The sequence below is a fragment of the Aethina tumida genome, chromosome 1 (assembly GCF_024364675.1).
Source record: "Aethina tumida isolate Nest 87 chromosome 1, icAetTumi1.1, whole genome shotgun sequence".
In the NCBI taxonomy this organism is placed as follows: Eukaryota; Metazoa; Arthropoda; class Insecta; order Coleoptera; family Nitidulidae; genus Aethina; species Aethina tumida.
Genome location: NC_065435.1, coordinates 16841775 through 16855619, shown reverse-complemented (window position 1 = coordinate 16855619; position 13845 = coordinate 16841775). Strand labels below are relative to the sequence as shown.

At 29.5% G+C, this 13845-nt stretch overlaps 2 protein-coding genes across 2 annotated transcripts; one reads left to right on the top strand and one right to left on the bottom strand.

Annotated features, from left to right (window-relative positions):
- Positions 1 to 684: 684 nt before the first annotated feature.
- On the top strand, positions 685 to 8302 carry LOC109602556 (protein masquerade). Its single transcript, XM_049970359.1, has 10 exons — positions 685 to 1136; positions 5053 to 5375; positions 5874 to 5928; positions 6058 to 6464; positions 6582 to 6894; positions 6951 to 7127; positions 7185 to 7416; positions 7474 to 7751; positions 7811 to 7965; positions 8042 to 8302. Exons 1-10 carry the CDS (start codon positions 1037 to 1039, stop codon positions 8207 to 8209), a joined length of 2208 nt encoding a protein of 735 aa, XP_049826316.1. The 5' UTR covers positions 685 to 1036; the 3' UTR covers positions 8210 to 8302.
- A 205-nt stretch (positions 8303 to 8507) lies between these two features.
- LOC109598502 (protein FAM8A1) lies at positions 8508 to 10181 on the bottom strand. Its single transcript, XM_020014450.2, has 4 exons — positions 9844 to 10181; positions 9612 to 9747; positions 9165 to 9291; positions 8508 to 9046 (listed from the first exon to the last, which is right to left on the bottom strand). The coding sequence occupies exons 1-4, from the start codon at positions 10109 to 10111 to the stop codon at positions 8741 to 8743; spliced, it is 837 nt and encodes a 278-aa protein (XP_019870009.1). The 5' UTR covers positions 10112 to 10181; the 3' UTR covers positions 8508 to 8740.
- Between the last annotated feature and the right edge of the window lie 3664 nt (positions 10182 to 13845).

Here is a 13845-nt window from a genome sequence, read left to right as displayed (position 1 = left end):
GCATTTTTTAAATTTTATTTATTATTTAAACTAACATTAAAAGATTTTTAAAATATGCCTGGTAAAATACTTCTACTTCTAAATTCTATTTTATAACTTACTTCTGTGTTCTAAAACAGATTTTGATAAATTTCATTCATTTTATTTGTATTTTATCAAAGTTCCATTCAATTTACAATTTTATTAAAATCGTCCTCTTCGACAATTTAGATAATTTCCTGAGAACCACACAACCACTTCAATGAAATGGTCTCTGATTTTCCTTCATTTATTTTGATGTTGATCTTATTACCAATATGCTGTAACATTGAACTAATTTTCTGATTAGGTGCTTCTCTAACTCCATTTATTACAACGTTTGCATCTGTTTATCCAGTTCTTTCAGACCTACGTTTAATTCATAATTGAATACAAATTTCTTTTGAAATATTCAGATTTTGAAAATATGCCTAGACCTATAAAAATGCATTAATTGCAAATGTAAAATAACAAAATTTGTCAGAGTTTTAATAACGGTGTTTTTAAGTCATCCCATTGACCCAATCTCGGTGGAACGGTTTTCTTAAAGCAATAAGCGTGGATAATTTGATGGTCCTCTTAAAAATGTTGGACGCAACATCTTTCGGTGTGTGTGCTTATAAAGCGTATGGGTCAGTTGGTGGGTCAATAAGTTAGAGATTACCTAATTAAAGAATCAGTTAGTGAGTTTTGGTATAGTAGTATATCGGGATAGTAAGGTGTAGGTGTCAATGTTGAGGTACTAGGCACAAGGTAAAGTCGAGGTCGTTGACCATCGTGTCAAGGACAGACTCTCATTATGGAAGCTAACTGTGCAGTAGTGGTATCATGAATAGCAGCGGGTACCAGGCTAACTGATACTGATTGTTCTGTAGTACCAATACACCGACTGGTCACGTAAGACTAAGAACTGCCGGTAGAACACCAACGGTAAATCCAAGTGCTCAGTGAATGAATCTAGCGGGAAATGCACTAACTTTTGGTGTTTACTGTGTGCGTACACATTTACAAACCAATAATGATGTATAGGACCAGCAGATTTGTTATTGTGTTTTTGTGCATTGCACACTTGGGGGTGCAGGCCCAAGATGATTCCCTTGCCGGCAGTTTTTTGTCAGGTACGTGTTTTCCAAATTTTATTTTCTGCTCTGATCCACTTTTCAGGAACCACTTCTCACCAATAGTAATATTTAAATGCAAATCCATAAAACTGTTCACAGTTTCACAACATGCAACGGTACTCTTTTTATGTACTGTTATTTAATAAGTAACGCTTAATACGAAATACATTTTACCAATACCACAACTCTAAATAAATATTTTTTATTTCCTTTCATTTCATTTTATTTTATAATTATATTATTAATTTTTATTATAATTTAAATATATAATGTATAACCATTTTTCAAAATAACTTAACTAATTAATAAATTAATTTTTATGTCATATTTGGAAATGATTAAAAATATAAACTTGCCAAAATAATATATATATATATATATATATATATATATATATATATATATATATATATATATATTATATTATAATAATATATAATATATATATAATATATATGTACAACAGTTTGTAGTTTGAATGAATTTATATAAATAAGCATTGTTTTTATTAACATTTTTAATAATAGTTCTATCGATGGTATCTAATTTAAAAGTTTTATCGAATTAGTTTTCATTTTATTTTTTATATTCGATAATAATTAGTATGCATTAAATGAATAAAGTATATGGGAACACCCTGTATATAGTTTATTATAATGTTACGTACATTTTAGTTAGATCATTATCTGTGTAGATATGTAGATTTTAAAAAATATATGGGGTGTTCCATAAAAAATAAAAAACTTGATGGCACTTCCTGTAAAACGAGAAAGTAGTAATTACATAAAAATTTCAAGTCAATAACTTCTTTCCATAAACATTGCTTGAATAAGTTATCTGAATCACGGTGTATATTCGATTTGTAATTAAAAAATGTAAATCCATGTATTACGTAATTTACGCTTCTTGTTCATGATTTATTTATTTGACTCGATATTTATTTTAAATTTTAATTTTTTTGTTTTAAACTGTATATATTATTTGAAAGAGTTTTTATGCTCTATGTATTTATTTTTTCAACGCAATTGTCTGCTATTAGCAAATTGGCCAAGTTCATGAAAAACTTTAGTCAATAGAAAAAGTGTTCTACTTCTTCATGACAACACAAGATCAGCATTAAACACTTGAAGGAAACTTAAATGGGAAGTTGTATCTTATAGACCATATAGTCCAGATATTTTTCCATGTTATTGTTACAACTTATTGTCTAATTTTAATTCAAGGGGTGGACAAAAATGAGATTGAATATAGTCTTATTCGGTACTTAAAAATGCTGTCATGATTTTACTGCCAACTAAAAAATACATCACATATATCACATTTACTTCTTAATATGTCACACTTTTCCACAAATAAATTATTCTATTAAAATATCAGTTTTTAACTACATTATAGTATTATATAACGAGTCAATTATTTATATTTGATTTTTTTTTTGTCATAAAATATTCAGTCTTAATTCCACCTAATTACAATTGGTTTTGTTCCTGTATTATTTTACCGATAATACTATTTATGTTACAAATATTTTATATTTACACATTTCAAAATTAGAGAGAAAAGTGTTTATAAAACCACTTTCGATAACTGTTGTAACTTTAGTTATACACAATTATGTTTAATAGGTCCAGCATATAATTGATTATCTGCCAATTTGAAAGAAGGGAGAGTAGGAATTATTAATGAAAATATCGGAAATGGTTAATCTGTGACTTTTGTTAATGCAACTTGGGAATTTAGTATCTACTGACGTTTTAAGATCAGTTTTTCATTCTCAAATATCTTATTAGATTTATAGCTAACGTAAAATATAACGAAAACTGTCAAACATTCATTCATTTCGTTCATTTAACAATTGATCTGTCAGTGAGATTAACGCATTAAACAAAAACTTAATATTAAAATTGATATAAATCATTTTATATTGTTTTGCCATTCATTTTTATTATCTTTAAAAATAATTATTAATTAAACTCCCCCTGGTAGTTTAAGATTATTTATTATTAAAAGCATAATCGACAATTTAGAAGTAAATAAAGAATAAAAACAAGATCACAAGATCATTTAATTCAATTATTAAATGTTAATAATATTACTTGTTGTAACAATTGTATTATATTAATATTATATAATCTATTGAGTAAATATTAATTACTTTGTACTTGATAGATAGAGTACATATATTTAACATTTATGTATTCACTCTTGATGAAGTCCAAGTGTAACTCTAGAAGAAAATTGATTTTTATGCAATAAAAAATCTATTGCAGAAGCATAAAATCCACAATATGAAAATAAATTTTCAACGATTTATTTGATACCTTTTTGTCTTTCAATTTATTGATCTATTTATAATACATACAATTTTATGCAAAATGATTGTAATATTATTCTGAAGAATTTTTACGTATTCCTTTAATAGTATATAATGTAGGTATAAGTTTGTACTTAACGGTTCTATCCATGTTGTACATTGATAAAAGTAGCACAGTGAATTATCGGTGTGATCGACTGTTGAGACGCTACACTAAAAACTACGTAGTTTTTAAATAAAATTAAAATATATATTACTATTATAATTAAATTATTTATATTATTCTTACATTAACATATTTATACATATAATAACCTATTTGAGAAAATCGCATAATTGTTATCACTGGCACTCAACTATAAAATACACTAAAATCATTGTTAAATATTTCCATATTTTTAAATATTATTTTGTGTGAAGTGTTAAAATAAAATGTTACATCTAGATGAAAAGTAAATGTTTCCTAGAAGCTCAGATGGGTTTTGTCACCCGGTGAAAATGAGGTCGGTTTGGATAGGATCTTACAAATTCAACGTATTGACATTATTTGTAACGTGTCATCAAAGTTCGTGGTACTGGTTCAGGAAATAAATTACAACGGTGAATATTGGGAAATAAATTTTAAATGTCGTTTAATTCAGTATTTAATCAGTGAATTCTAGTTGAAACTGAATTTCATTCTGGAGATACACAAAAGAACTACTAATTATTTAAACAATTAAAAATAAAATTGGAAAATATAGATTCAAAATTAAATTGGATATTTCACATTTTTATAATTTTAGAAGTTGTTTCATCCATTAATTGAAGCAATGGAAATATGCAAATTTAAAATGGTATGTCCACTTCATTTCACTCTTAATTTTACAGACATAAATGCTGACAAAATAGTAAAAGTAGCTTACCTGTTACCAGAATTATCAGAATATGTTTTATTTATATGTTTAGCATTTTTTAAAAAACCTGCATGTGTCAATGTTACACATATGTTAATATATATGTGTTGTGATATTTTTATTGTAGGTCAAATATGTTGATATTTCTATTTTTTGTATATGTTTTGTTAAATTCTATACAAATATTTGTTTTGAATATTAAGTATTGAAATTTGCATTTTAAAAACATATAAAATTTTATTTGTTCTATAAATAAACACATTTTAAATATTTTAATTCTTTTCTTTATTCTCACATAAAGTAGTTTTCATCTTCATATTTTGGCCATCAAAATTTTCAACTCAGTGTATTAAAATAGAGCATGTTTACTGTATTTTGCATGTATTATATGAATTTGTAGCTTGTAAAAATGCAAAACAGTAGTTTAACACAAATAACATTTGTAACATTATTGTTACATTCATTGTGACATGAACATTATGAGTAAGCGTATTTGTTTAATAAACAGAGGCAAATAAATAAATAATTCAACAATATAATTTTGACTTATGTTCATAATCTAAAATTGACGCTTTTCAGAGTTTGTTTTTATGTCCATTAATTAAAAAAATAATTTATTATATACAATTTAACTGTTATTATTTTCAATATTTATAAATTAATGCTCAATAACCAATTATTTCATAGTTTATCTTATTTTAAGGGCTCTTGGACACAATCACAAGTACTGCAGATTCAAAAGACTGTCCAGGCGTATGCGTACACGCTCTAGCAGTTCTGATATGCGATGACGTCTTGGAAGATGTCGTCTGTCCAAACCCATCAATGAAATGCTGCGTAGAAGCGCCACCCCCAAACACAACGCACATTCCAGTAACAACGAATTTTACTAAAAATGAAATAACGATACCAGCCAAAGAAACAACAACTACTCAAGCAACTACTACACCTCCAACTACCACAAAGCCTACAACGACGACTACGACTGTTCCAACAACGACTACAAAAACTACTACTTTAAGTCAGGTAAATATGCTTTCTAAATTGTGTAGGCAAGTAATACTGGCGCATCCACCATATAATACTAGTTATTTATAGTCTTGTATTATATTTGGACGAACTGAGAAGTTTATGTTTGCCTCAGCATTCTATTAATTTTGCAATGGGTTATTTTCGATGACAATTAAAAATTAAAATTAATTAAAAAAACTAATTTACGGATTAAGTAAAAGTGAAAAGTTGTTATTATGAATATACTTTACTTACAGTTAGTCTAAAAAGGAAAGTTACAACTGTGCTATTCAAGCTAAACATACATACATGAAGAGTTGCAAGTCAACACAAACATACATACATATATATAGTGACCAGAGAAATAGCAAAAAATTTAAAATTTGTAAAATATTTCTTAAAGATTTAATTCAAACTATTAAATTAATAAAATTATTGAATCATTTTGCTCAAAATGTAATATTTTAATATCTTATTTATATATTATCATTTTTAATATTACATCTATTTTAGGACACCGTAGAGAAAATAGCATCAGATTCAACAAATGATATTAAAAATAGTAATTGTAAGTATTATTAGCATTTTACAATCAACAGAGGTAGAAACTAAAAAAATATTTCTTTATTTTTTACTTATTTATAATATAAATATTTTGTCAAAATCAATTACCATGCAAATTACTCCTACTTTTCAGCATCAGAAAAAGCATGTCCTGGTGTATGCGTAGCTGAAAGAATAGCGGACTATTGTGAAGCAATTCTTACCACAGAAAATTTATGTAAAACAGGATTAAGATGTTGCGTATCAAGCGACGCTTTTGGTGATAAACCACCACCAAATCTAATAATACCAACAAAAACAAAAAACAATTACACTAAACCAGAAGTTCGAACAACTCCCAAACCAACAACACCGGGTGTAACAACATTAGCTAAACAACCTCCCAAACCAGTACATTCAGAGCCCCATCCTCATCACCCTCCTCCACCTTTAAAACCATGTAGTGGAGAATGCGTTGGTGGACTGTTTGCCTTATTCTGTGATGACATAGATTCTGAAGCAAGTTGCCCAAATGAAGGAAGTTGTTGTATAACAATACCAGTAAGTATACGTGACAATAATTTTATATATTATTTGGCTTTGTAAATTAATTTAATAATTCTACCTAAATGCCTTAACAATCTCACTTAAAATAATAAGATATAATATATATTGTAGCCAAATGAAGAATCCGTAGAATTGAGTATAACAAGTACAACGCCGCGACCAACAACTAAAGATCCAGGTCCAAGATGTCCAGGATTCTGTTTGCTTAATATAATGGCTGCTTTCTGTGAAAGACCCTCCGTTTTAATTCCACACACAGCAAATTGTAAAAGGGGTTCCGTTTGTTGTGATAATACTAGAGCACCTACCACACCTGCTAGACCAAAACCAAGACCTCAACAACCTACAACAACCACGACTGTGGACCCTAGACCTGAATGTCCTGGATCGTGCATCGTTTCGTATTTAAGTTTTACATGTTTTAGTAAGTACCACATTCATTAATGAATACCAGAATATTTTAATTTATATGTTTTTAAGGAAATGCCGAAATGACCGAAGTGTTCAAATGCAAAAAACTGGGTACAAAATGTTGTGCTCCAAAGTCCCTTATAAAAGAAGCAGTAGAAGTCAAAGACGATAACATGTCAATGAAGAACATCAGTATACTTGAAACAAACACTGTTCCCCATACAACACCTTTGACTACACTTGTCAGTAAGTACCATGGAAATATTTATATTGTATTTATTTTATAATAAATTTTATTTATAGCGACTGAAATAAATAAACCACTTCCTACCACCACAAGATCTCCTATTTACAGTAAATACGTTTGTGGTGTGAAAGGAACTTCTCGAACGGGAAGAGTAGTCGGAGGAGAAGACGGTGAACAAGCGGAATGGTGCTGGCAAGTGGCTTTAATAAACTCATTGAATCAGTACTTATGTGGGGCTGCTTTAATTGGTACTCAGTGGGTACTTACTGCTGCTCACTGTGTAACTAAGTAAATATTTACCTAAATAATTAATATAAAACATTATTATCTTTCATATTTTTTTAGTATTGTAAGGTCGGGTGACGCGATTTATGTTAGAGTGGGAGATCATGATTTGACAAGAAAATACGGTAGTCCAGGAGCTCAAACGTTACGTGTAGCCACAACTTACATACATCACAATCACAACAGTCAAACACTAGACAACGACATTGCACTTCTGAAACTACATGGTCAGGCTGAGTTGAAGGAAGGTGTATGTTTAGTGTGTTTGCCAGCCAGGGGAGTTAACCATGCAGCTGGCAAACGATGTACTGTAACTGGGTATGGCTACATGGGAGAAGGTGTGATTGAATAAATAAATTACGAAATGATGTGTAAGTAAATATTCTTTTCTTTTTAGCCGGACCCATACCACTGAGAGTTAGAGAGGCTGAAATTCCTATAGTTAGTGATGCAGAATGCATTAGAAAAGTTAATGCTGTCACGGAAAAAATATTTATTTTACCTGCCAGCAGTTTTTGTGCTGGTGGTGAAGAAGGAAATGACGCATGTCAGGTAAGTCTATCACATTTATACACTGTCTATTCATTTACGTAAGTATTCATAACTTAAATGAATATTATTATTTTAGGGGGATGGTGGAGGACCCTTAGTATGCCAGGACGATGGATTCTATGAATTGGCTGGTTTAGTTTCGTGGGGTTTTGGATGTGCGAGGGTGGATGTACCTGGTGTTTATGTAAAAGTGTCATCATTTATTGGGTGGATTAATCAAATTATTAGTGTTAATAATTTGTAATTGTTAGTTTTACAGAACAAAAAGAAAACCAAAAAATCTTTCTTAATTTAATAATTATTTAATTTGTATTAGATTTATTTTATTAAAATGTAAATATTAAAAGTACTCAAAAATTAATAAACTTTAATTGTTACCAAATAAGATTATCTTAAGAATATACATACTACTATGATAGTATCCGCCGAATATTAATTAAAGGTATACTTGTCATAAATATACGAATAAAATGTTGTTGTTAAATCTCCTTCACTAACTTCTTATAACACATCACATCACATAGAAAGTAAAACAACGAACATAAATTTTAATAAAATATTTATTTTTACAACACTTCTATGTAACAGAATTTTACATTACATAAACAAAACAAAAGAAAAATTATAAACAAATTAGTTGGTCCCTAAATCATAAATAACAAAAATAATTTTACCATACATCAAATCGATTCATTTAATAATAAACAAATGATTTGGTCCCTAATAAAAAAAAATTATAAATATATCACATAGAGTTTGGCAAAACAGTAAATTGTTATCTTGCCCGATGGACATGTGGGTTATATTCAACAACTAAACTATTAGACATCATATCATATCCAGTTCTGTTAAATCTGAATATATACAAAGAACAGACAGGTAACAACAGACCAATAAACAAATTTTTAAGTACAGATCGTAGAATTGAATACTTTAAACCCAAAGGACCACTCCGAGAAACTATTACAATATGTTCATCCAGCTGCCCATTAGCTACATTTATGTTTTCCACATAGATGACCATTAATCCCATATATCTTTTTCCAGGTGTTGAGCACATACCTCCTTTCAAATAATATGCCTAAAGTAAAAATATTAGGCATTAACAGAGTGAAACTAAGAATGTTGTTAGTAAAATTCAGCAGTTTGAAGGAGTAATTACAAGAAAAAAAATCAAGCATACATAATAATTAAATTACCTCATATATGCAGACAATTATCTTATGAAACACTTCTAATATTAATAATTCCACATAGATTTGCATGGCGATCTTGGGATTTTTTAAATTCTTTTGGAAAGAATCTATTCCAAAGTATTCTAAATTCCTAAAAAATGATAACATTTTTGTATTAAACTGTGTATATTATTTAAAAACCTTTTTCATGTATGCCCTTAGTATTTTATTATTATTTTTTTTCGTATACTTTTAGGTTATGTTAAAAAAAGTTTTATAATTTGTGAAAATTTGTTTTGTCAGTTAGCTTAAGGCTAATGTTGTAAGTGAAGAAGTAGCATATCTTCTCAAAATAATTATACTAATAATATTTTGGAGTATAAAAGCAAACAATGATTTTATTTGGAGTAACTTTCATAATAGATTTGGAACATCAAAATAAAAATTAATTCAATAAAAAGAAGTACTCACATCACATTAAAAGTTTCCAGTACTATGAGGGAAAGTGTAAGTTTAATAATTAATAAAATGAAAAAGTCTAATGATTCAGCAACCAGTCGTTTCCATAGTGGAGGTATAATGTATTCAGTTGGTCCATGTTGAAATTCTAAAAATGTTAATAAAATCAATTGTATTTAACAGATGTAACTGTTGAATACATTTGTATTAATATAAGTTATTATTTAACAAAAATAAGACTTACCAGGTTCCACACCAACATTTTGATTATCGGGTTGTTGAAAGCCTCTTCTTCGAAGGACAGAATCGTTGGGCCAGGCGAAAGGTACACTACCATCATTTAGATTTTGATTTTGTACATACATATAATAAGGGAATGAAGCACAAAAGCCGTGCCATAATCGTGCATCTTCCAGCCATTTTGATAGTTTATTTATATATTCTTCACGACTAATGCATTTGTTATTTATATCCGATTCAAGATTATTCCCATTGGTTTTGTTTGTTTCCATTTTTAAGATAAATCATAAACAAAAATTACAAGTTAACCATGACGTTTGTCAAAATCACAACGAAAACAATAAAAAAGATAACAAATGTAGATATCTATTTGGAAAATTTTAGATCATGCATAAATGCCATCTATTGAATAGGTTAAAAGTATAACTCAAAACGAAAACTGTAATTTATTGTAAATAAAATTTTATCTATATTTTAATTCATATAGAAAAAAATTCTACCCCTCTATAAGCACAATCTAAACTTTTCCAATTGGAATTAAATAATGGCAATCTTTTAAAAGAAAATTGTACTTTTAGTTTAATAGTGAATTAAATGGTTTGTTTAACTTTTATATTCTTAAATAATTGAATATAAATAATAAATATTTAATAAAAAAGGCAAAATTTGTAAAATCCTGTATCATATGCTTTTAAGCACTAGTCGGTGCTTAAGTTAGTTCATGTTCAGACAGCAGACTTATCTGATTGTCTTAAGATGCAGCTTCATTTGTGCTCCTTAATCCTAGTCCCTGTTGAACGTTTTATGGTACCGATGTATATTTTCCCGCAAGAGCATGGTGTGTTAAATCTTCCTTGTTGGTATAAAAACAGTATGGATGTTATGTTTTAATAAGATTTTTTCAATTCTATCGATAACTTTAGATTTATATCGTGGACTCACTAGATGGATCTTTATTATTAGTATGAGGTCTCATTGTACGTCTTATTTCTGATCACTTGTATCCTTTGGTCTGTAGTCTTTTCTAAGTATTCTTGTTCTTCAGCGAGATGGTGTGTGGCACATATCCTTTTGGCTCGTTCAGTTAGTGTTTGTGTGACCCCTTGTTTTTGACTAGGATGATGGTTAGATAATTTATGTAGATACCAATTGGCGTGTGTAGGTTTTCGGTATACTGTATGGTCTAAATGTTCAACCATTCTTTTTACTAGGACATCCAAAAAAGGTATTTGGTTCTCTTTTCCAATACCATTGTGAATTTGATATTGTTGTTGTTGAGAGTTAGGTGTTTTAGAAACTGATTTAGTTTTTCTTGTCCATCTTTCCATATCACGGAAGTATCACCCACATAACGATACTAAACAGAAGGTTTGTGTTTGGAAGTCTCAATCGGTTTTTGTTCAAACTTTTCCATAAAGAAATTGGCGAACACTGGACAAAGGGGACTGCTCAGTGCTAATCTTTCAGTCTGTTCATAGAATTTGTTGTTCCAAACAAAATAGCTTTCAGTAAGGCACATACGGAAAAGATCCACTATATCTGGAGGGAATATGTCTGATGTTTAAGGAATCATTGACAGTGAAAAGTGACACTACGTCGAAACTGACCAGTCTATTTTCTACATCAAGATGTAATCCTTTCAATATCTGTACAAAATGAGTGGAATCTTTGGAAAAGGTTGGGGTGTTTCCAACATGAGGTTGGAGCAATTTGGTAAGATATTTAGTTAAGTTATATGTTGGTGACTCAAGAGTATTATCGATGGGTAGGAGTGGTACATGTATTTTAGGTAGACCATATAAGCAAGGTGGAAGCGCTTCTGATTTGAGTAATTGTTTTTGGATACCCACTGGAATAGATGATTTCTTTATTAGTAGATTGGTGTTTCTCAGCTTTCTCTTCTTCCATCTTGTTTTTGTAATCCTCTCGATTTTATTATAACTGTTGCATTTCCTTTATCTGCTCGGAGAACTATGATAGTTTTATCCATGTTCAGAGTCCTGATTGCTCGCCACTCCATACTTGTAAGATTGCTTCTCGGTGGCTAGGCTTTCATTAGAATATTATATGTTTCCATTCGGATTTCTTGGGCTACATTTTCTGGTAAAGTTCTAATGGCAGCCTCAGTGTTGGTAATGATATCCTCTACCGATATTTCACGAGGAGTAATGGCAAAGTTTCCATCTTTTGCAAGTACGGACGTTTCTTCATATGTCAACTTTTTTTTAACAAAGAAGGAAGTCTTATAAAAGACTAAAAACCCCTCTCCGGACACCGATCCGAAGATCATAGGCATATGGGACATATATATGAGAGCTCATATATGAATGACAAAGGGCATATATGCAGGACATATATGGGTGTGCTGAACCAGACGCAAGGCAGACAAAGATGTCGGCCCCCTGTCAACTGGGTTCGGAAAGAACAAGACCAATCGAGGAAGATTGGAGACCTTCCCACTGCCACTCTTTATGTTATAGAGTTTACTTTATAGTCCGTGGGATATACCGCATACCATACTCTTGCGGGAAAGTACACATCGGTACCACAAAACGTTCAATAGGGACTAGGATTAAGTAGCACAAACGAAACTGCTGTCCGCTGTAGCTAAACATGCACTATTAAATGGAAATCACAAGTTAAAATTCCAAGAAACACAATTGCTGGCCTCGACAACCGGATATTACAAGAGAATTATTAAGAAAGCAATTGAAATCCATAAACACGGAAACAACTTCAACAGAAAAATAGAAGCATTGAAGCTGGATTAAATATGGACACCAGTGCTCAAGAACACCAAAATCACTAAGCAGATAAGAACGGCCAACGAACAAAACGAAATTTCTAGAACATCAATTGTCCAAGTTGTCATTTAGTTGTCAATCAAATGTTAAAGTAACACGAACCAAATCAGAGCTCTGAAGACGCTAGCCACTCCTACTAGTGAAACGTTAGGAAATAATTTCAACAAACGTCGACCAACTATAGATATGGAATTAAATTCCAATTAATATGTTTGTTTTATTTAAAATTTGTCATTTAGAACTGCACAATTTTTATTATACTTCAATAGTATATCAAATTATTTTTAATTATTATATTCCATGTTTAAATAATTGTTTATTGTAAAAAAATTTAAGATTTTTAAATATAAATGAAATATTTTAACGAAAAAATTTGATTTCAGATTGACTATGTGTATGTAATTGCGTATACTCTAGCGTTGACCAATCAGACGAGGTGACACATACACATATAAAATGCGGCGCATACCCCTTTCGTTATTGATCCCCGTATCGAACGATTGATTAGTCAAGTGGTGCGCGATCGCCCCATCCCTTAACTTAATTTGGTGGTGCGGTTCGGGTTAGTGCAGTACTTCTTGCGTTAATAATGTGCCCTATTTATTAGATAAGCTACTGATTTAGAAGGTAATTTTTTTATTAAGAAGCATATTTACGAGACCTTTAAATTATTTTATTTAAACTTGAAGTCAATATTGAAATATTTTCTTAATTAATAATTATCTACCAAATTCATTAAAATATGTTTAATTTTTTACAATTTTCTAAATTTTAACTATTTTACGATTTTTTAAATAGTTAATTAATATTAATTTTGTTTAATATTTAAATACTAAATCATAATTCCATAAAATAATTTGATTTTTTTTTGAAATTTGAAACTATTCCATTACTTTATTCAACAGTCAACAGTTAATTATCATTATTATTAGTTCATTTTAATTTAAATATGTTTAAATTGTACTTCTTGTAATTTATTCTTAATATGCTGATATTTAATGTATTTTAAATATTAATTATAAGTAAAAATTATTAAAATTGTAAATTTTAATTAAAAGTTGGAAATAAATGCTGCAAAATTAATAATTTTATTGAAGATTGATTACGTAACCAACGTTGAGGACGGACACATGAATCGATAGCGTTTTTTTTTGTTAAAAAAACGCAGGTCACACTACTGTCCATTTCGTTCATTGCTTATT